General features: G+C 34.0%; 3 protein-coding genes across 3 annotated transcripts; 2 read left to right on the plus strand and 1 right to left on the minus strand.

Moving 5' to 3' along the window:
• Positions 1-471: 471 nt before the first annotated feature.
• LOC108456860 (phosphoenolpyruvate carboxylase 2) lies at positions 472-6,449 on the plus strand. The gene is made up of 10 exons (XM_017755581.2): positions 472-1,067; positions 1,135-1,526; positions 1,689-1,773; positions 2,433-2,655; positions 2,895-2,998; positions 3,115-3,202; positions 3,408-3,562; positions 3,949-4,947; positions 5,449-5,835; positions 5,955-6,449. The coding sequence occupies exons 1-10, from the start codon at positions 900-902 to the stop codon at positions 6,249-6,251; spliced, it is 2,898 nt and encodes a 965-aa protein (XP_017611070.1). The 5' UTR covers positions 472-899; the 3' UTR covers positions 6,252-6,449.
• Positions 6,450-9,886: 3,437 nt separating this feature from the next.
• Positions 9,887-10,704, minus strand: LOC108456234 (uncharacterized). The gene is made up of 3 exons (XM_017754833.2): positions 10,554-10,704; positions 10,444-10,485; positions 9,887-10,368 (listed from the first exon to the last, which is right to left on the minus strand). The coding sequence occupies exons 1-3, from the start codon at positions 10,638-10,640 to the stop codon at positions 10,084-10,086; spliced, it is 414 nt and encodes a 137-aa protein (XP_017610322.1). The 5' UTR covers positions 10,641-10,704; the 3' UTR covers positions 9,887-10,083.
• Positions 10,705-11,835: 1,131 nt separating this feature from the next.
• LOC108456514 (uncharacterized) lies at positions 11,836-12,532 on the plus strand. Its single transcript, XM_017755073.2, has one exon. It carries the CDS (start codon positions 11,951-11,953, stop codon positions 12,362-12,364), a length of 414 nt encoding a protein of 137 aa, XP_017610562.1. The 5' UTR covers positions 11,836-11,950; the 3' UTR covers positions 12,365-12,532.
• The last annotated feature ends 10,940 nt before the right edge of the window (positions 12,533-23,472 follow it).

The raw sequence follows: 23,472 nt of genomic DNA on the forward strand, positions 1-23,472 counted from the left end.
AAAAATTTTGTTTTCTTTTAACGAATTGCTAGCGTAGCACATTGAGTGGCTAACACATGACATTTTTAGTTGACTTTTAACTAAATCTTAGGGACCTCTTTATAAAGTTTTGGACTAATTATAAAGAGGTCTCTAAGTTTTAGTCAAAAGTCAACAGAAAAATACCACATGTTAGTCACTCAATAGACTAATATGTCACGTCCATGAAAATATACCGACTTTTAAAATTATAAAATAAATAATAACCTTAAAATTATGCTAAAAACACATTTACTTATTTTTGTTATTCTATATCCGTTTTACGGTTTATATTTAAAATCTGTGATTTTTCTCTTTAACCTAAATGAACAATAAGTCGATTTAATAATTTTATAGTTTTATATAATATTTTAAATAAAACAATTTGATGAGAATTTTATATATAATCATTTGAAATAATTTTATAAATACAAAATGTTTTGGTTATTTATTAATTTTATTTTAGGTGGTTGAGAAAAAAAACAGAAGATATAAAAAAGAAAAAAATGAAGAACAGTGGCCTTTTTTGTGCGATAAATATGGAAGCGATGTAAGTGCTGAGTGTCCGTGTCTGTCTCGTGATATAATCTTTGTTTCACTTTCTGGTGTTCAGTCATAAGTTACCCATTATTTTATCTGTTTTTCTAGCGATTTCTTGGTGTGGGGCATCACGGAATTCACTTCCAAAGAGATAGGATTTGATTCATCTTTTGTTTTCCGGGTTTGGGTTTGGGTTCGGCGGATTCTTCGCCACAAATTATTTTTATCCTTTTACACCGCAAAATAATAAATTTCATCCGTAATTGTTCCTTTCTTTTTCCTGCCTTTCATTGGTTCATAATTTAAAGTTTTGGCTTTGGTAGTCAAGTAAAAAGACAGAGATGGCAGGTAGAAAAGTAGAGAAGATGGCTTCAATAGATGCACAACTAAGGCTATTAGCACCTGGGAAAGTCTCTGAGGATGATAAGTTGGTTGAATATGATGCTCTGCTACTGGATCGTTTTCTTGATATTCTTCAGGATTTGCATGGAGAGGATATCAGAGAAACGGTATTATTTCTCCACTACTTCATTCAATTTTTGCATAATCTTACTTCAACTATGTGGTTAATATTAGGTTCAAGAATGCTACGAGCTTTCTGCGGAGTACGAAGGAAAGCATGATCCTAAAATATTGGAGGAGCTTGGCAAGGTACTTACAAGCTTGGATCCTGGGGACTCAATTGTTGTTACCAAATCATTTTCCCACATGCTTAACTTGGGAAACTTGGCCGAGGAGGTTCAAATTGCATATAGACGAAGGATTAAGTTGAAGAAAGGAGATTTTGCTGATGAGAGTTCAGCAACAACTGAATCAGATATTGAAGAGACGTTCAAGCGGCTTGTGGGGCAGTTGAACAAGTCCCCTGAAGAAGTTTTTGATGCTTTGAAGAATCAGACTGTAGATTTAGTCTTAACTGCACATCCTACACAGTCTGTTCGAAGATCTTTACTTCAAAAACACGGAAGGTTTGTCTTCCACTTATCTACTTACCTTTAAGAGGATAACCTTTTGCTCTCAACTGACTTGTTGCAAATGGCGCTTAGACTTCCTATCATTGAATCCTTAGATTGATGATGTCATTTGTTACAAGTTTTAATTCACTGAGAATTCCATTTTCAATCTTTCAGGATACGTAATTGTTTGACACAATTGTATGCTAAAGACATTACACCTGATGATAAGCAGGAACTTGATGAGGCACTACAAAGGGAGGTAAGAACATGCAAAGATTACAATGAGCTTATTTGCATGAAACATGATAATTTATTTTACTTTGATTCATTTACTCCATAACTTTGTCTACTTCAATGTTGACATCTGATGTTCAGCAATGGTCAGTCTTCATAGATGCATGTATAGTATATATGCATATGTGTTCACCACCAATAACTAGAATTGGATCTTTGCTTGTCATTATAGTTCCACCCCCACCCCGACCATCTGGCTGTCATTTCTTTCTCTTTTGCTATTACTTATGCATTTATGGAGTTTAATGACCATGCTTTTACAATAATGTATGATGCGCACCTTCTGAAAGCAATGTAACAATGGGATGAAGTTATGCACTAAAATAATTAAGATGAAGTTATGCACTAAAATAATTAACTCATCCTTGGAAATATAGCTGCCTCTCTTGGTATGCATGTAACTTAACTAAGGTTTCTATGATCTGGGTAGCTCATTTATTGTATAAAAGAAAAACTAATGGCATAGGCACATAGCTTCCTATTCGAACCTTTCTTTATGCTTCATATCTGAGCTTGGATATGATTGTGAATTTTGGCTTATGTTCCTGAATGCTAAAACAATACGTGACACCTATGTTCTAGGAAACACCCGAGCTTACAACTCTTCTTTTCATGTTCACATAGATTCAAGCTGCTTTTCGCACAGATGAGATCCGAAGGAATCCTCCCACCCCACAAGATGAGATGAGAGCAGGAATGAGCTACTTCCACGAGACAATCTGGAAAGGTGTACCAAAATTCTTGCGTCGTGTTGACACGGCTTTGAAGAACATAGGGATAAATGAACGTGTTCCATACAATGCCCCTCTTATTCAATTCTCTTCATGGATGGGAGGGGATCGTGATGGTATATTTCTTTTCCACATATGTTTTACTGAAGAATGTCTTCCTTTTTGGTAATGGTTTGTTAGTTAAAGATGGTAACATTGCAACTATAAATCTTATACGACTTGGTGTAGGCATGTGAAGAAAAAATAGATTGTCAAAAATTATGGTTTTTTATTATTAAGTTGAAACCTAGAAATGTTCACCTTATCTCATATACTGAGACATCTGAGTGGAGTTATTGTTTGATGTGGACTACAGGAAACCCCAGGGTAACTCCTGAAGTTACAAGAGATGTCTGCTTATTAGCTAGAATGATGGCTGCTAACTTGTACTTCTCCCAAATAGAGGATCTTATGTTTGAGGTATAAAAGAGAACTTCCCTGCTGCCGACTCTTTTTTCCTCTAGTTGGCGTGAATCAAGGTTCACCATTACAATTCTGATTCATCATCTTTCTTTTTGCCCTGGTTTTATTTTCAGTTATCAATGTGGCGTTGCAGCGATGAACTTCGTATTCGTGCAGATGAACTCCATAGGTCCTCCAAAAAGGATGCAAAGCATTACATAGGTATGTAACATTGATCTTACGCTTGACACACGCTTTAAAGATTTCCTTTTAGACTTGCTTTTGAGTTATCACTTATCAATAATAGCTGTACATGCTTTTGTCAATTGCTTCATGAAGAATATATGTATTAGCTCCATAACATTGATTTATTGTTTGGGTATATTTTGTAGACCCTTGTGCTCATTATAAAAAAATTTGAGTGCAGAATTTTGGAAACAGATTCCTCCAAATGAGCCATATCGCGTTATTCTTGGTGATGTGAGGGACAAGCTGTATAATACACGTGAACGTGCTCGTAGCCTGTTGGCCAATGGATTTTCTGACATTGCTGAAGAAGCAGCATTTACCAATGTGGAGCAGGTCTCTACTTTAAACCTCATCTAATGAACTTGCTGGGTTACTGCTGAATTAGTTAATTTCAAACTGTTGCATATTTCTTCCCATTTGTTGAAGTAAAGCTTATAACAAATTAACAATGCTTATGACTACATTTGGTGAAGGTTTCATCCCATAGAATTTTGTTATGGGGAAATCAAGTAAGCAGTATTGTTCTTGATATTTCCTCATTCCTTGTTATTTTGGAAGTGGAAGGAAATCGCATTGAGATACAACCATGAAGCAAGATTATTCCTTCTAAATTTCTTTTGATGATTGTTATACCATTTATGGTGATATGAACTTAACATTTAGTCTGACAGAATTATTTCTTCCTTGATATTGACTGGTTCTTTTTTGCATTCCTATAGTTTCTGGAGCCTCTTGAACTCTGCTATAGATCACTCTGTGCTTGTGGTGATCGGCCAATAGCTGATGGAAGCCTTCTTGATTTCTTACGGCAAGTTTCTACCTTTGGGCTTTCACTTGTGAGACTTGATATCCGACAGGAATCTGACAGACATACTGATGTCCTTGATGCTATCACAAAGCACCTGGATATTGGATCTTATCGAGAATGGCCTGAGGAACGCCGACAGGAATGGCTCTTATCTGAACTCAGAGGCAAGCGCCCTCTATTCGGCCCTGATCTTCCCAAAACAGAAGAAGTTGCTGATGTATTGGACACATTTCATGTCATTTCTGAACTGCCTTCAGACAGCTTTGGTGCCTATATAATCTCAATGGCTACAGCCCCATCTGATGTGCTTGCTGTTGAGCTTTTACAACGTGAATGCCATGTAAAGCAACCATTACGGGTAGTTCCATTGTTTGAAAAACTCGCTGATCTTGAAGCTGCTCCTGCTGCTGTGGCTCGTCTCTTCTCTATAGATTGGTACAGAGACCGGATCAATGGGAAACAGGAAGTGATGATAGGTTATTCAGATTCAGGAAAGGATGCTGGCCGTCTTTCTGCAGCATGGCAGCTATACAAGGCTCAGGAGGAACTTGTAAAGGTGGCAAAGCAGTATGGTGTTAAGCTTACAATGTTCCATGGCCGAGGAGGGACAGTTGGAAGAGGAGGGGGACCCACGCATCTTGCTATATTGTCTCAACCACCCGATACAATTCATGGATCACTTCGTGTAACAGTTCAAGGTGAAGTTATTGAACAATCATTTGGAGAGGAGCACTTGTGCTTCAGGACGCTTCAACGTTTTACTGCTGCTACACTTGAGCATGGAATGCATCCCCCTGTCTCACCAAATCCAGAATGGCGTGCACTCATGGATGAAATGGCAGTAGTTGCAACAAAGGAATACCGTTCTGTAGTCTTCCAGGAACCTCGCTTTGTTGAATACTTCCGCCTAGTAAGTATTTCACCACTATAATCTGTTATTTGAGGCTTCAATTGAATTCAGTATAATATTTGCTACAAACTTCAATTGTAACTTCGTAACCTTTGGTTTTTTTCTTTTTGATGCCTTATCTCTATCGCCCACAGCTGATATCAGACTACAAGAATTTGCTTTGAATATGATACATGAACCATTCTCATGTGAAAAAGTCCATTAAGTGCTTGTCCACTGCCCAAAAAGAATACCATTGTCAAAGGATCTAGTTAGTCATCTACTAGAGAAAGCAAGTTTAATGAGCATTTGAATCTAGCATGAAAATTATCGCACTTATTGCTTTTGAAGTATCCTGCCAACTGCTAAACTTTGTACATATGTTTATCTTTTCATATAGTTGAAGTTTTAGTAACAAGATGCTTGTCCCAACTCTGGTTTTATTTGAGCTTCTCTTAAATTAACCAGTCGCAGGCAACGCAATTGTGGTTTCAATTTAACTTTTAAATTAACCAACTGCAGGCAACACCAGAATTGGAGTATGGTCGGATGAATATTGGAAGCCGTCCATCAAAAAGGAAACCAAGTGGAGGCATTGAATCACTCCGTGCAATCCCATGGATCTTTGCATGGACTCAAACAAGATTTCATTTACCTGTGTGGCTTGGCTTTGGGGCTGCATTTAAGCACGTCATTCAGAAGGATATAAAGAATCTCCACATGCTCCAGGAGATGCACAACCAATGGCCTTTCTTTAGGGTCACAATGGACTTAATTGAAATGGTATTTGCCAAGGGAGACCCTGGAATCGCTGCCTTATATGACAAGCTGCTAGTGTCAAAGGAACTCTGGCCCTTTGGAGAGAACTTGAGAGCTAACTATGAAGACACTAAACGACTTGTTCTCCAGGTAATACAAAAGGGTTGATGACTAGAGTGATTCTATAGAAATCAATTTTTATGAGCGTACAAAGCAATACTCCTCTTTATAGGATGGCTTAGTTAACCAGCATTTAACTCTTTTTGTAGGTTGCTGGACACAGAGATCTTCTTGAAGGTGACCCTTACCTGAGGCAGAGGCTCCGACTTCGTGATGCTTACATCACAACCCTTAATGTGTGCCAAGCGTACACTTTGAAAAGGATCCGTGACCCTGATTATCATGTCAAGGTCAGGCCTCACTTATCCAGGGAATACATGGAATCAAGCAAGGCGGCAGCTGAGCTTGTGAAACTTAACCCTACAAGCGAGTATGCTCCTGGTCTGGAAGACACCCTTATTTTGACCATGAAGGGTATTGCTGCTGGAATGCAAAACACTGGTTAAAACTTGCGGATTGTTGTTTCCATGTGTTGTTATGTTCCTTAGTTTATTTTTAATGGATGTTGCTTTGCGTCAAGTAAACCTTTTATATTACTATTATTATCGGTTGGGTTAATTTCATATTTGGCTCATATATTACTAAGTGTTGTCAGTCTGGTATCTCTATAATAATACATATTAACATGATTTCCCATTCAACAACTTCATCCCAAAATCGAAATCCATTAAAACAAATAAAATTAAGTGGCTCTGTACAGGGATACAATAACTATTTTATAAATTGTCTACCCTGCTATTTGCTCTGGGAATGTGGTTTTATTCAAGTTTTGTGCTTAACGTGCAGATTAATGGTCGATAAATAATCTAACACAGCTGCATCAAGCCCTAATATTTAATAAGAATTTTCACCAGCTAAAAGGAAAAGATAGATCACTTATTCAAGAATAAAAAAGGTAACTAAAATTTGGGAAAATCATAAGATGTAAATAAGAAGTTGTATTTCATAGTTAAACGGAATCGTACATGTGATCAGTACAATGAGGAATTGTACATCGGGAATGGATACCATAATCGCATTTATCACAATAATAAACCCAAAGTTTGTTTTCTAAATGTTGGCCACAAACATCACAAACGAAGGATGTAATGTTATGGTCGATGCATGAGAATGAATAATAGAGAGTGAGTAGATGTTGATGATCCATATGATTCACTGTTTTTGGCAGCCGAGAGCATCCCACATGGAGATTAAACTTGCACAAGGAGCAATGGTAGTCAAAACCTGTACCATAGTCATTGCAAGCATCACAAATGAAAAAATTAGCATTACGAGGAGGGGTTGGAAGAAGTTGAAGAAAGTGATTGGGATGGGATTGATGTAGCAGCAATGGGTTCAATTTGAAGCATGATTTATGAAGAAGGAAATCACAGTCAGACTTGGTGCACATCAGAGTTGAGCCTATAACTTGTAGGCCACAACCAGAGCAAACAAGTTCTTCATCTTCTTGTATTTGATCAATCGGTCGTAATGGATGGTTGTGGCTGTAATGTTTCACACATGGACGTAATGGGAAATATGTGTGATGCTTAGGCATCTTCCTTTTTGTCCGCCTTGACATTAAATCCTACTTCTAGTTGATATATATATATATACACACATATATATAAAAGCTTCAATGAGCGGAATGGCACATATTCTTAAAAGTATATTTTTAAATAGGGTAAATTACAGTAGAGGTCACCTAATTATGGAACTTTTTTATTTTTTGGTCACCCTACTATAAAAAGTTACAAAATGATTATTCAATTATTTCATTTTGTCTTTTTATTTTATTTTATTTTATCACTAGTTGGCTAACATGAAAAATGGAAACACTCAAATATCCAAGATAGTTGAGTGATCAAAAAAGACAAAATTGAATAATTGAATGACTATTTTGTAACTTTTCATAATTGAGTGATAAAAAAGAAAAAAACCCATAGTTGGATGACTGTTTTTAAAAATAATATATATGGTTAGATATTTTGTGTGATGAAGGTGCAATTAAGATTGTGAGAAGAAATGGAGATGCCTTTCTTGAACAATTGCTTAAAAATGGAATATGCATTTCTCCTTGTTTTGGAAAAAAATGAATGATGGGGTTCTTTTCTTGAAGTGTTGATTTGGATAAATGGTGGAATTGCTTCTCATTGTATTCTTTAGATTCTTAATGTAAATAAAATGAAATAGAAAAACTCATAATTTTTGGTTTTGGTTGTCATAAATTAGCTGGTTACCCATCAAATTACTCCATCTAAAGTCAAGGTTTTGAAATGATAGATAAAATGTTGTTTTATCAAATTACCTAAACATATTCTTATTTTCTTTTGAACATCATTTCAATTTAACATTTAACAAAATACAAAATCAATTTTATTTCATATAGGTCCAAAAATATTAAACCCAACCTAAATTTTAGCCACATATATAAAGTTATACTATTTATTTTGTAATGATGTCATATTATTTTATAGAAAAGGTAAATTATATTATATTCTTGGTATTTAGTAAAGTTAGTTTATTGTAACTTGTAAATGATAAAATTTATTTTGAATGTACCAATTTAATTTAGTATATAAAACATATATTATAATAAATAAATAAAAATTCAAAAATTTTGAAACATTTTGACAAATTTTGAGGTATTAAATTTTTTTGAAGTTTTAATTCAAAAATTTTAAATTTTAAAATGTTTAATGGGTAAAAGTACTAATGGAGGTTTTTGTATTGGGAGTTGAATTACATTTTGCCCTTTCTATTAAAAATAGGTAAATTAGTCATTGTACATTAAATAAATTAAAAATTTATTCATTTTCTATTGTTGCGTGATTGAAAGAATAACTAAATAGTGCATGATTGAGCTTCCTCTAAGCGATGCTCTCTTGGAAATCATAATCTTTCAGCTTCCCTTTTTGTCAAGGCTCATAAGTATCATGTTGAAAACTTGAATGATATAAAACTATTAGTATAACATTATATAATATAGTAGGAGAGTTAAATTTCAAATGTAGAAAAGTATAAAGATTTAAAGCATATTTTAATCAGTATAATAATAATAATTAATAATATGTGATAATAATTAATATATTATGTACTACTCTATTGTTATAGTATGCGATATAGTAATATATAATGAAATAATATGTTTTATAAGTATTAATATATATAAATATTATTATATTATAAATTATAGTAAAAAGATACAACATTGATACTTATTGTAATTTAGTATATAGCAATATATGAAATATTACTAAAAAATTAATATCTTAATAAAATATTATTTTATTAAACTAGATTTTGAATTGGACTTTAACTTTTACAATTGGTATTTGGGTATTTAATTTAATTTCTTTTTATTTTGAATTTGAGATTTAGGCTAGAATTAATTTATTTTGAGTTTAGGTAATAATAAGTATATTATTTGGGTTTAGGTTTAGTATAATAAATTTAGGTTTTAAAATATATATTTTAGAAAATGAGTATTAAATTTATAAATTTAATAAGAAAGATAAAAAGTTCTTCAATTATCAACATATTCTAATAATGAATAATAAAATATATTTCTATTAATTCATATAATATCATGGAATAATAAATTTTACATACAATAAGTACTTACTTATTTTATATAAAATAAATTTGTTTTATAAATTTAATATCTTTTGATGCATGATTTTAATTTTGGATTCTATTACGATACTTATTATCACCAGCCCAAGACCGAATGGGTTCAAGTTAGATGGGCTAGTTTTCATTGAGCTCACATAATAACGGGTGTTTGCAGAATAGGTACCTATATTCTCCTGCGAAGTCACACATGAAATTACATATGAGACTACATAAACACATGTTATATGTATGAAACCTATGTCGTACGTCATATTATTGAACAATACTTATATCATATAAATAGGCAAACACAATCATATAATAGAGACAGAAAAATACTTAACAGATTCAAAAAAAATTATAATATTCTTAGTTTTTAATAATAAATTCTAATATAGCGAGCATAAATATGTAATTATACCTAATTTCTGATTTAAAAAGAAAAAAAAAATTGAAAACAAAAGATTGCAAATATTACAATTAATCATTGAGAAAAGAAATCTTTTATTTTATATAATATAACAGTATTTAGTGAAATTTGGCGACTTGACTTAGTGTACAAGTGTAAGATTGGGTGGAGTATAACTATAGAGCTATGTATGAAGAATCGGTAATTAAAACATACTCCTTAATGGTGCAAAAGACATAACTGCACTTACTCTATTTTGGAATTCCCAAAGAAATTCAAGACGATTGAAGGGAAAGCAAACCGGAAGAGAAAGAATCAGCGCCTTCGGTATTACCTCTCTTCCGTTTGGCTTGGGGTTTAGGGTTGGATTGTTGATCAGGTAAGGGAGAAGAGTTTAGGGCTTGGATGGAGGTAACGCAACACTCTTGCCACTCAAGACAATTGAGGTCTCCAATTACCTCCTTCTCTGTCAACCACGCGTTCGACGATATGCTCGATTTCAGCGTCGAACGTGATAGATCCATCAGATCAAGCGTCTCCACCGCATCACTCAACTCTTTCTACTCAGTTTTCGTTCAATTTAGGGACACAGAAACTAAGAATCAAATCAAGTAATGGAATAGAGAAATTATTACCTTGTGTTTCGTCAGTTTCTTAAAACCGTGAATGGAGATAATCTAGGAACAAGAAAACAAATGAGATGAAAATTGAAAAGGTGAAATGAAATATGAGTTGATGGACGGACCTGGTTGAGGAAATTGATGGTGAGAGGGCGTTGCTTGTGAGAGGAAAGGAACTGGATGTAGTCTTCTACAGATAACTTGGATTTCATTGTAGATGACGATGAGCGCGCTTTGTTCTTTCAAAATCAAATCAATTTCGTCTTGGGGCATTTTAAGGATACATCATTATCACGTGCTGATCACGTGTAATATTACACCTTTCTTCATTAAATGTTGAAACTCACCTCATCAAATAAAATATAAATTTTTTATTTAAACCATATTTATTATTAAAAAAGTTAACTTTTATTAATCAACATCTCTTCAATTTTAAATAAAACTAAATTAATACATTTTAGATGATTTCATGACAAGATTTGTTTATTTAAAATCCTTTTTACAAATATTTTTGTAACACCTTTTATCTGTTTCGATAATCAGTATAGATGAGAGATACCATCGAGCATATACAAGTAAGAAATTTCAAATTTATTTAAGATTTAAAACCTTAAAATATTTTTATAAAATAATTAAAATATGTTTTAGACAAATTGAAAGTTTAAAAACAATTTTAAATAATTTTAAATTAATTTAGAATTAATCGATATAGTCGGAACCTAAAATGAGCCTTGTAAAGTTAAAACGACATAAAACAGTTTAAGGTTGAAACAAAGTAAGAGGTTGCAACACCAAAGCAGGGAACATCGTGGTACCACTGACTATCTAATTAAGTCGCAATGTGATAGAGCCGAGGTCGTAACATGGAGACTCCTAAGTCACGACGTCACTTATGGAGTAACCTAAAACACTTCAAAATTGTTGCCAAAGTCCTTCCGATCATGGCATACAAACTACATGCCTAGAGATCACTCAAATACATATAAAAAAAGTTCCATTATATCCAACCATTTTAAATTAAAATATAAGGTATTATATTATGTCTATTATAGATATATGTATTCTTTTTCTTCTATTAAGATTTTTTTCTTATAAAATTATTATTTTAGTAAGATTTTAACAAGATAAGTTATTTATCGATGAATATTTAAGGAAATGTTATAAATATTTTATTATTATAAAATGGATGCGGATTAAATGAGAAGTTTGATATGGTTTATTAATCTAAGTTACTTAAAATTTAATATTATTTATGTGGTATGGATAAATTAAAAGAATATTGACAGAAAGGTGAGGAAAATAATGTGAAAGAACAAAGGCCATTTTCAAATTTTCATTATCATTAGCTGATGAAAAATATAGAGGATGGCGAACACATCAATGCAACTAAACTTGGTTTTCTCCCCCCAGTAATCTTGTCCCACATTTACCTCCAAAGCTGTATATATTAGACTTAGTCGTTACCCCTTTTCCCTCCACAAATCCAAGCTTTAACTATACTTGTTTCTAATATTGAGCAAACATGGCAGATAAAAAGGAAGGAGGCATCGTGAAGATAGGTCAAGTGGAAGGAATGAAAATGGCAGTTTCCATTTTGAAGGAGTTCGAGCTTCCTGAAGGGCTTCTCCCTTTGGCTAACGTTGTTGAAGTGGGTTACGTGAAGGACACTGGGTACATGTGGATTGTGCAAGAGAAGAAGGTGGAGCATGAGTTCAAGATGATCAGCAAGTTGGTGAGTTATGACACTGACATCAATGGCATTGTCGAGAAGAAAAGGATCAAGAAACTCAAGGGAGTCAAGGCCAAGGAGTTGATGTTGTGGGCGCCTGTGAGTGAGATCACCATTGATGATAAACAACCAGAAAAGATCCATTTCAAGAGTCTTGCTGGTATCACCAAAACTTTCCCCGTCGAGGCTTTTGCTGCTGGCCAGTGATCCATTCATTTAAGTGGTGTGTCAAATTAAGGTTTATTTGCAAGTCTTTCTTCAGTATTAATGGAACATGGGAATGTGATGAATAACATCTTGCTTTACGAAAAGAAAAATGTATCCTAAATCTTGTTTGGTTAATATTAAAATAAAATGTTATTCTGATCAATAAAATGCTTCATTGCAGCTTCACAAAAATCAGCTCGGATATTATCCATTAAGAAACAAGGACCTTCCTATAACCATACAGATAACTCGTATTGACCCAACATATCTGCCACCTTATTCCCATTTTTTTTTTTCTGTCAAATGACCATGAGAAACATTTCATCTGGCTTCCCAAGATCAGAATTTCATCAATGAGGCTCCCTACGTTTGATGTTGTACCATATGACTTGTAATTCTTTAAATGCTTGCAGCCAATCTGTCTCGACAGTCACTGCTGGAATGCCAGTCTCCTTAGCAAAAATCAGTCCAATCTCTTATTGTTGTTACCTCTGTTAGTGTCTCCTTCAAGCTGGTAAATATGTGGGCTAAGGGGAATTATGAGAGATGGACAGATCTGTAAAATGAAAGGTGTGCTAAGGGGGCGTCGGAATAGGCACTCCGATCGCTTTTTAGTACTTAAGTTAGTTTAGAGTTGAAGGTATTTTCAGAGATGGCAAAAGGGATGAAGATAATGAAGTACCAAGTTCCAAAAAATGTCTCCCAAAGTGCCCTTTAATGCTTACTCCTCTCTCACACATGATAATTCTCCCCTTCTTAAGTTCCAAGGTGCCTTGGGATTGGCTCCTTCTCTCTGTTTCGTCTATTTGCTCTATGCCATGGTTTGACGATGTTAGTCCTGTCTGACATTGGTCCTTTCCAACTCCAATACCTTGTTTGGCATCAGACTCGTGACACGATATTGCATGCATGGTATAACAATAGTTCCCTCCTGGAGTCTGAAATATGCTATGAAGTGACATGGGGAAGACCTTGACAAGAGTTTTCTGTAAGGAGACTCTTCAAGCTACAAAGAAGTTTGGAGTGAATTAATTTGGATGTGCACATTATGATTGGACATCAATTAATTGATTTCCTTGAGAAAGTTATCAGTCTTGCCATCAACATGCATAATTGATTTCCCCGAGAAAATTATGGAGCCAGACATCATCCCAAAAAATAATTGATTTCATCGAGGAAATTATGGGGATAGACATCATCCCAAAATAATTTATTTCCCTAAGGAAGTTATAAGGCCAGCCTAGACTCTTTGCCATAATGTTCAAGTCTTCATTTTGCTTCCCCGTTTTGCCTCTGTATCCTTTCTATCGGTTTAACCTACAAAAGAGTCGTACAAAACTTATATAAAATGTATCGATACATACCAAAGAAGTGTTGACACCTTTGACTAAAACTAGTCAATGGACCAGGTAGGTATTGATACATATATAACATGTATTGATAATGAGCTTATCATTATAATTCTGACTTGTAATGTTTCTGTACGAATATCTGATATCGTATATAGTATTAATATGTCAGTAATAGTGATAAGTAGTAACACAACAGAATACCTGTAATTGGACAAAGTTAAAAATTAGAAAAAGAATTTTTTTCGAGGCTTGTATAAACAGTTTTCTTAAAACAGATTCGTCCTCTCCTTGGTGCTTTGAGCTACGTTGGATGTCTGTCTTTCAAGATACAACAATAAACGATCACAGTAGGAGCACAACAACAGTGATCAATCGAATACAATCTTGCCTTTCTCTATTACCAGGAGAAATGAATTTAGAAAGAATTTTTTATATTGGTAGTTTTGATGATATGTTTTAGAAATCTCCTAACTTGGTTTTATATAGAGAAGAGGAAATGAATGAAGAGGTTTGTTGAAAAATTAATAGACATGAGTGAATAGAGACAATGAATGAAAAAATTCAATATTAAACCAAGAGATGCATTTTTCAAAAGATACAACTGTATGGGAAAATGTATTATTAAATTAAGAGATACAATTATCATTCATCACTCAATAATTATTTTCCATCAGTTTCGATACCTAGACCCTAGTATTGATACTTAGCTACCAAAATGTCTTTAAAATATTTTATAAATCTTAAAACACTTCAATATTGACTAAAAAAATTTGGTTAAGTTGAAACACATTTGAAACATATTTTGAGTACTTGCAAGTTTTTGAAAATATTTGGTCACTAAATAATTTGGTGATAAAATATTTTTAAATGTAATTATATCAAAAGCTTAAGATATTAAAGCTAAAAATATAATTATAATTATAAAGTTGACTGTTGTGTTGTTAATCATTTAATATTATTTTATACAATATTTTAATAATTAATGACTTAATATTTAAAAATTTTAGTCTTTTAAAAGTTTTTATGCTATTAAACCTAAAGAATTCTTTATCATTTATATCAATAGTTTTTTTAGAATTTTAAAATTATATATAATTATTCCTTTATATATTATTAAATATTGAAAAGTTTCCTTTAATAAATTTTATTTTATTCAAGTAATTAGAATTTCTTATTTAAGTTTTATTAACTTTGAATTTGATTATTATCACATGCACTCTATTTTTAAATATTAATCAATTTAAGTTTAAATAATATAATAGTTGATTGAGTCTTAACTCAATTGGTATAAGCATTGTTGCCAATGCAGGAGGATGTAGGTTCAAGTGCGCTGAAGCACATTATTCTCCTATTTATGGATTGGGGATGGGCTATGAGTAGTTCTAGGCATTGTCTCAAAAAGAGTTGATATGATTAGAATTTTATATTAGTTATTATCACATGCACTTTCGGAAGCACCCCTTCCACTAGAAGGAGAACTCGCTCTATCATGACAAAGAAGTTTGCCGACATAACAGTTGCCAAGAAGAAATATAATGGAAAGGCTCTAGTTGTTGAGAAACCAAGCAATAAAAGAAAGATTATCACATATAGCTATGATGATTCGACAAATTATTCAAAAACTATCCACTGAGTGAAGCTTTGATGAAGATGTACCATTGAGGAATGTCATTACAAGGAGTACCAGAACTGAGCGCCCTAACATTCCTCTCTCTGCACAACAGAGGAACAAGAAAATGAAACAAGCTAAAGTGCCAAAGCTGCTTGCTGATGCTTCCAGAAAAGAAGAGGAAAGACTGATGGAAAAGAGGAACCAAGTATTCTTATCCCTTGTTTGTTCTAAAAGGTATTTGTCTCTAGCAAAGAAAAGTTATATTAAAGAGCAAAACATTGATGAAACAAGTTTTACTGACTATGAGATCGACACAATTCTTGAGAACAATGGGCTGATATAATTTGTAAGGTTTGTTAAACCCTTGTCAAAAATATGGTTGTAAGAGGTGGTGGTATGAGTTTACCCATCAGTAGTCAAGAATATACTAAATTGCTACTGTTAAAACATGGTCGTCTGATGAGACCATGAACCAAACTGCTACTACAATCACTAATAATGTGCACCTGACCTGGCTAGAGAAAGGTACAATCCATGCTTCATCACTTTCTACAATTTATGCTACTCATTGTTAACTCATTGACCCCATGTCATACTCTGTGTAACTCACTGACTTAGGTCACATGGCCAGTCACACGCTCGTGTGCCAGGCCATGTACCCTATGAAGTGGCCTCACTGTAACAACCCGTTTTTGGGTTAAATCAGAATAGTGGCTTCAGAACCACAAATACGAAGTAGAAATGTTAATTTCATTATTTCTTTAGGGTCTACAGTATGATTGAATGATTGTGTGAAAATTTCGTTAAGAAATTTTATCGATAAAGTGTCCAATTTGACTAATATGACTAAATTGCAATAGGTGCAAAATATGTGTTCTAGAAGCTAGAGGTGTTTAATTACTATGAAATTTTAAATTGGAGATCCTTAAATGGTAATTATACCATTATACTTTAAGTTGGACAAAAATAGACATGGTTAGATAAAATTTCAAAGTTTTAAATGAATGGCATTTTGGTCATTTGGCTAATAAAGATAAAATTTAACAAATAAAAGATGTTCGTTTTTCTAATTTCATCCCCCTTGTGTTGAACTTGAAGAGTCTCCATAGCTAGGGTTTTGGCCACTTTTAAGCTCGATTGTAAGTCCGTTCTTGCCCCGTTTTTAATGATTTTCATGTTTTTTAAGTTGTCTCAACCTAATCTAGCTATTTCAAGGACTAATTTGAAAGAAAGATGAAGTCTAAATTTTTAACCATGTTGAATATTTGTGTATTTTGATGGCTAATGGTAGAAAATGTATGTTTGGTGTTAGATAAACAACATTTACCAAGTATTTTTGATGAAAATGTCAAATAAGGACTTATTTGTAAAAGTTGTAAAATATGTGTAAAAATGTGAATAAATGAAAAATGTGGGCTGATATGTGTACTAATAATATTTGGCTAGGCTTGGATAATGAAGAAATCGAATGAAAATTATTTTACGAGCCTAGGGACTAAAATGTAAAAAGTTGAAAAGTTAAGGGCAAAAATGTAATTTTTGCCATAAGTTGTTTTTGGGATTAAATTGAATAATGTGATAATTGAATGAGTTAAATTTGATATTATAGATCAAGAAGAGGTTCTGACCTAGACCAGAGAAAGAACAAAGTTGTGGACTAAATAGAACAATTAGCCATTTTGTACCGAGGTAAGTTCGTATGTTAAAAATAAGCTTTAATATGATTGTATTTTATTGCTTTAATATTGCATGAATTGTATGTTTGATAAATATGGATGAGCTTAATCTTATTAACAAGTCCGAAGATGAATCAACGAGTGAGAAATCTCGTTGAACCTTAGGAATAGGGTAGGATACAAGTGACATGTCACTAGGGTCATTATGTGTTATGTGGTTATGTGATCCGAGTGCTGGTCTTGTACGTCCTATCGGTGGCTAAATATACCGCCATATGTTGCGGATACTTGACAGCTTGTGTGAGCAGCACCGCGTAGCTACGTCTTGACTGACAGATTGTGTGAGCAGGCTCGATGATAGTTCTATAGCGAGCAACTATGTAATATGAGATTGAGGTAGCATTGGCTACATATGTGGCACTTAGTGTGCAAGAATCTCAAGTATCCAACATTTTTATTTCGAATGGCTCATGAGTATATCAAAGATAAGATTATGTGTAACTTCATTTCTAGATAGTACAGGTATGTACATAAAGCTCATATCCATTGAATGCTTGAAATAATGAATATGAAGTAAGATTTGTGATGGAATAAGTTATGATCATGAGACTATGGTAAATGTACATTTAATTATGTTATATTATTTGAATGTTACACGTATGGTAAGTTGTTTATTTCTTGCATACAAGCTTACTAAGCTATGTAGCTTACTCCGTTTATTTTTCATGTTTTTATAGTGTTGCCAAGATAGCTCGGATTGGAGATAGTCGGAGATTCGCCTTACACTATCAAAACTGTTATTTTGGGTATTTGATGATCTTAGTATTTTGAAAGTATGGCATGTATAGGGACTTGGTCATTTTGTTATATGTGTCATTTGATTTGGCCAAATGTATTGGCTTATATTTGTTTAAGTTGATTTGGTATTTAGCCATGTAATTGGCTTATTTTGGCTAAAATGGTTGTAAGCCCATTTATATATGTATATGTGCCAATTTCTTTGGTGTTATGGTCATGGTATGCTTGGTGTATGATGGAGTGTGATTTTTAGCATGAATGTGAAATGTTTGGAAATACACTTTATTGGTGAGATGATAATCTTATGCACAAATAGGTGTCATGAAAGTAGTTTAATGATACTTTGTATATGTGAAATTAGCATGATTAATTTGGAACATGATAAATGTTGTGAGTATGATAGTGGATGGTATTGTATTGATATGATTTAACCATGATTATAGATGTTTGGTTGCCTAAGTATGCCATGTTTTGTATATTTGATTTGGTGTAAGTGTATGTGTGAATAAGAGTGGCAAATGGCTTGAAAAATAGCCTTTTTTTGTCCACACGGATAGACACACGGGCATGTGTCTAGGCCCTGTGCGGCACACGGTCTGCCCCATGGGTATGTGTATAGGCCGTGTGCCCCTTGCACCTTAATTTTGGGAAACAGAATGCTCAGAATTAAGCACTCGGGCAGAGACACGGGCATGTGCCTTAGCCGTGTGGATGGTACGGCCTCGAACACAGGCGTGTGCCCTGGCCATATGAAGTTCACACCTATTTTATAAAAATTAATTTTCCACACAACTTAGCACACGGGCGTGTGACTTAGTCGTGTGATCTTAATTTGTTCATGGGTTACAAGTCAGAGAGTTACACGAAGTCGGGACACAGCATGTGTGACCACACGGCCTGCCCACACTGGCGTGTCCCAAAATACATGGGAGCGTGACCCTTGTTTTGGGCAAAAAAATCTAAGTATTGTAAAAAAATTTCTAAAGTTCTCGGTTTAGTCCCAAACCATTCCCAAAACATGTTTTGGGCCTCATAGGTTCGTATAGGGACGTTATAAGTATGTGTGAATGGTTTTAATTTAGACGCAAATTTATGACTTGAAATTGTATGATTTGTTGTGTGTGAGTCTAGTAATGCCTTGTACTCTATTCAGGCATCGAATGTGGGTAAGGGGTGTTACACTCAAACACTCGTGTGCTAGGTCGTGTGAAAACTAGAGGGTATACTGACTTGTGCCACAAGGCCAAGCCATACACTCGTGTGCCAGGCCGTGTAAAAACTGGAGGGTATACTGGCTTGTGCCACAGGGCCAATGTGCTAGGCCGTGTGAAGCTATTGACTTGGTTTTTAAATAAGTATAAGAGGACACATGGCCGTGTCACCTGACCGTATGTCACACAAGGCTTAGACACACCCGTATCTCTGCCCTTGTGGACAAAAATAGGCCATTTTCCAAGCCTTATTCTCACCCAATGTAATATCAACCTACACATACCAAACAACATATGACCATATCATCAATAGGCGTTCAAACCAATCACAACCAAGTCTATATCATGCAATTTCATTACCAAAAATCCTAAGCTCTTGGGCATCTCAAATGATCATTTTAAAAATATGCCAAAATCACCTCTAAAAAAACTACCTAAATGGTCAATTACATATATCCATTATCTTGCCAAAATATAACATGCATACCATTTATCAAGTTCACCTATTAAGTACCAATCTACCAATACACAATCAAAGCATTCTCTTCATCCCACGTATCCAAGTTGTCTAAGTCCAAGGCTTAACTCACTAACTCTGCCCCCTGCGAAGTATGTCCCCCAGTTGCAAGCTCTCGTTCCTGTTTAAAAGATAACATGTGAAATTGCCTCACAATTCTCTGATCCGATCCCTAGAACCCTACCCCTTTTCTTATTGGAAACTTGATCTTAAGAAAGGTCGTTGCAGCTACTGTAACACCCCATACCCGAGACCGTTGCCGGAGTCGAACACGAGATGTTAACGGACTTAATTCATTAATTAAACAGCTCATACAATTCATTTTAAAATTTCCAGACAAGCTGGCTAACTGCATCACAGTCGCTTTAAAATCATATCTCGAGTTACGAAACTCGAAATCCAATTCCGTAAATTTTTCCTGAAACTAGACTCATATATATATCTACTAATTTTTTCTAGAATTTTGGTTGGGCCAATTAGTACAGTTTATTAGTTAAAGTCTCCCTGTTTCAGGGTTCAACTACTCTGACCTCAGTGTATTACGAATCAGATATCTCCTGTACAGAGCTTCAATGACTATGCCGTTTATCTCTAATAAAACTAGACTCAACAAGGAATCTGTACATATAAAACATGACTTCTAATTATCTTTGTAAAATTTATGGTGAATTTCCAAAGTCAGAACAGGGGATCCAGAAATCGCTCTGGCCCTGTTTCACAAAAATTTAAACATCTCATAAAATATAGCTCATATACCTGTTTTGCTTATTCCATATGAAAATAGACTCATCAAACTTCGATTCCATAATGCATTCATTATTTAATTCCATTTCTACTATTTTTAGTGATTTTTCAAACTCACGTCACTGCTGTTGTCTGAATCTATTTTATGGTAAATTTTACCTATTTCATGGTTTCCATGGATTAGCTAGCATTTGACATACATAATACCAAATATGATCATGATTAGCCATTCCAATGGCTAATCATTACCAAGCATTTCTATTTCCATACCACTCAATAACCATATCATAAGACCATATATACAAAATGATTATAATGCTATACATGCCATACTCAAAATATACAAGCCATTATGCCAAGATGGTATACGGATAGTGTGGCGTGCCTCCGACCGTTTCCGATTTCGAGCTGGCTTGTCAACACTACAAGGAATGAAAAGGAGGAGTAAGCATAAATGCTTAGTAAGCTCACATGCAAATAGCAAGTAACATAACCATATAAGCAAACATAAAACATCATTTGCATAATCATCACCAAGACATTCATATCACCTTTTCATTTATCATCTTACCATATTGTTGTTATATCGAGTTTTCAACCCGAGGGTTAAGTACATACCTGTTCAAAGTATCCATTTCACAACACTTACCAATACGTCCCTTTCATCTTGAGTATTCCTCCATTTGAGTAGAACTTTACCCGTTGAACACATCGGAATATAATTCGGATACATGGAAAGTTTGCACATAAGTGCCACATATGTAGCCAAGCTACCATGTAACCCGCCCATAAGTGAACTCGAACTCAACTCAACGAGCTCAGGCGTTCGCATCCATAAGTGAACTCGGACTCAACTCAACGAGTTCGGATGCCTAGTTACATCTCACGAACTCGGACTCAACTCAACGAGTTCGGACATTCGCATCCATAAGTGAACTTGGACTCAACTCAACGAGTTCGGATGCTCAACCATCCTAGTGACATGTCACTTGTATCCTAATATATTCCTAAGGTTCAAACGGGCTTTTTCCTTGAACACTTATCCTTGCCGTCTTCCGTAGAATGCCGAAATCAATACTCGGTAACAATTATATTTAACAAGTAGTTCACATAATTTACATATTATTTGAAATTAACCACAAAGCATACATTTCATAATAAAATTCAGCATAGCATATAATTAACATCAATAACTTAAAAATAACAATTATGCTACTTTATTTACACATGAACTTACCTCGTATGCGAAAATGGCTATTTTTACCATTTCGTCCACAACTTGGTATTTTCCCCATTTTAGCCCGAATTTCAGTTTTCCTTGCTCTATCATTTAAAATATAGTCTAATTAGGACTCACATTATTCAAATTGACCCAAAATCATATTTTAGAAAAATTACAATTTTGCCCCTAAACTTTTGCATATTTACACTTTTGCCCCAAAGCTCGTAAATTAAAATTCAGCCTATTTTCTTATGTTTTATGACATGCTGATCATTTTTCCTTCTATGGCAACATCAAATTCTCACTCTAACATGTACTTATGACTATTAGGTATTTTCTTGATTAAGCCCTTTTGCTCGTTTTCACTTAAAATCGAGTAGCACAAGTTGTCTAACATAATTTAAAACTTCATATTCTATCATAAAACACCAAAATACACAAATTTCACCTATGGGTATTTTTCCAAATATAAACCTAGGTTAAATTATTGCTAGCATAAGCTAAATCGAGCTCTAGGGACTCTAAAAACGTAAAAATCATTAAAAGCGAGGGTAGAAACGAACTTACAATCGAGCTTGGAAGCTTGAAAACCCTAGCCATGGTTTCTCCTTGCTATATTCGGCCATGGGGTTGAAGATGAGCAAAATTGGCTTTTAATTTTGTATTTTAATTTATTTTACCCTAAATGACCAAAATGCCCTTACTACTAAACTTTCCAAAAATTCCATCCATGTCCAATTTTTGTCCATAGACTTAGAAATTGGTAAAATTACTCTTTAAGGACCTCTAATTAATAATCTAATTCAATTTTATGCAAAATACTTCTAGAACACAAGTTTTGCAATTTATTCAATTTAGTCCCAAATTTCAAATTAAGCACTTTATGCATAAAATTTCTTCACGAAATTTTCACACAATCATGCAATCATATCATAGACCTTAAAATAATCATAAAATAATTATTTATATCTCGGATTTTGTGGTCACGAAACCACTATTCCGACTAGGCCCAAAATCAGGATATTACAACTCTCCCCCCTTCAGGGATTTTCGTCCCCGAAAATCTTACCAGAAAAGTGGTCTTCACTTTTAATCTCATATTTGGTGCCGAAGAACTTGCACTTAGACTGTACCTCCAATACATCTCTTCAATTTCTCATATGATCTAAAAGCTTACAGTCTCAACTCTCAACTGTTCTTAAATTTTCAACCCTTCTTAATTTCCCATGATATCATGACATAAAACCCGAATCTCAACTTGATTTAATGGAGACCGGAATTCTAAGAAATCCAACAATCAAAGAGACCTGAAATTCCATGAATCTGATGAGTAGGAATTCATTCAATACAGATGTGATTTATAGATCTCGCCAAACATTTAACAATAGGATACATCCCATTTTCCTTTTTCCGCCATAGAAATAATTCTGATATGGCCTCAAGAATAATCCTTCTCATTTCCATCCCAATATCAACATTGACAAGGATAATTTTGATAGATCCCAATGCTCGGCTTTAACCCCTTTAACAACTCCGATTTTATGTAACATCAGATGCTCTAAACTATCACATTACCTCACTGTCTTGAAACACATCACAATTCATACAATAATACATTACTGAAATTCAGAAAGTCATTGCTCAATGTAGACTAGTCTAGTTCAGACGCTTCGGTTACCAATATTTTCATCTATCCGAACTCTGTCAACATGTAATAAACTTTTCAGCTTTCACAAGATGGAAACCTTATCATTCGTAGTGACTTAAACTAATATTCAACTCTTTCTAATAAATATACACTTCTCGTTCAAACTATTTACTCTTTTATCCGTACAAAATGAAATTCTATTATCAAACTTGGGAAAAATAATCCTGACATAATTGTCACATGTAATCTTTAAAATAAATAATTTACCATACCGACTAAAACTCGCGCTTTTATCACCTATGCCTTTCTCGATGTCAAATCCTTACGA

This window comes from Gossypium arboreum, chromosome 9, assembly GCF_025698485.1.
Source record: "Gossypium arboreum isolate Shixiya-1 chromosome 9, ASM2569848v2, whole genome shotgun sequence".
In the NCBI taxonomy this organism is placed as follows: Eukaryota; Viridiplantae; Streptophyta; class Magnoliopsida; order Malvales; family Malvaceae; genus Gossypium; species Gossypium arboreum.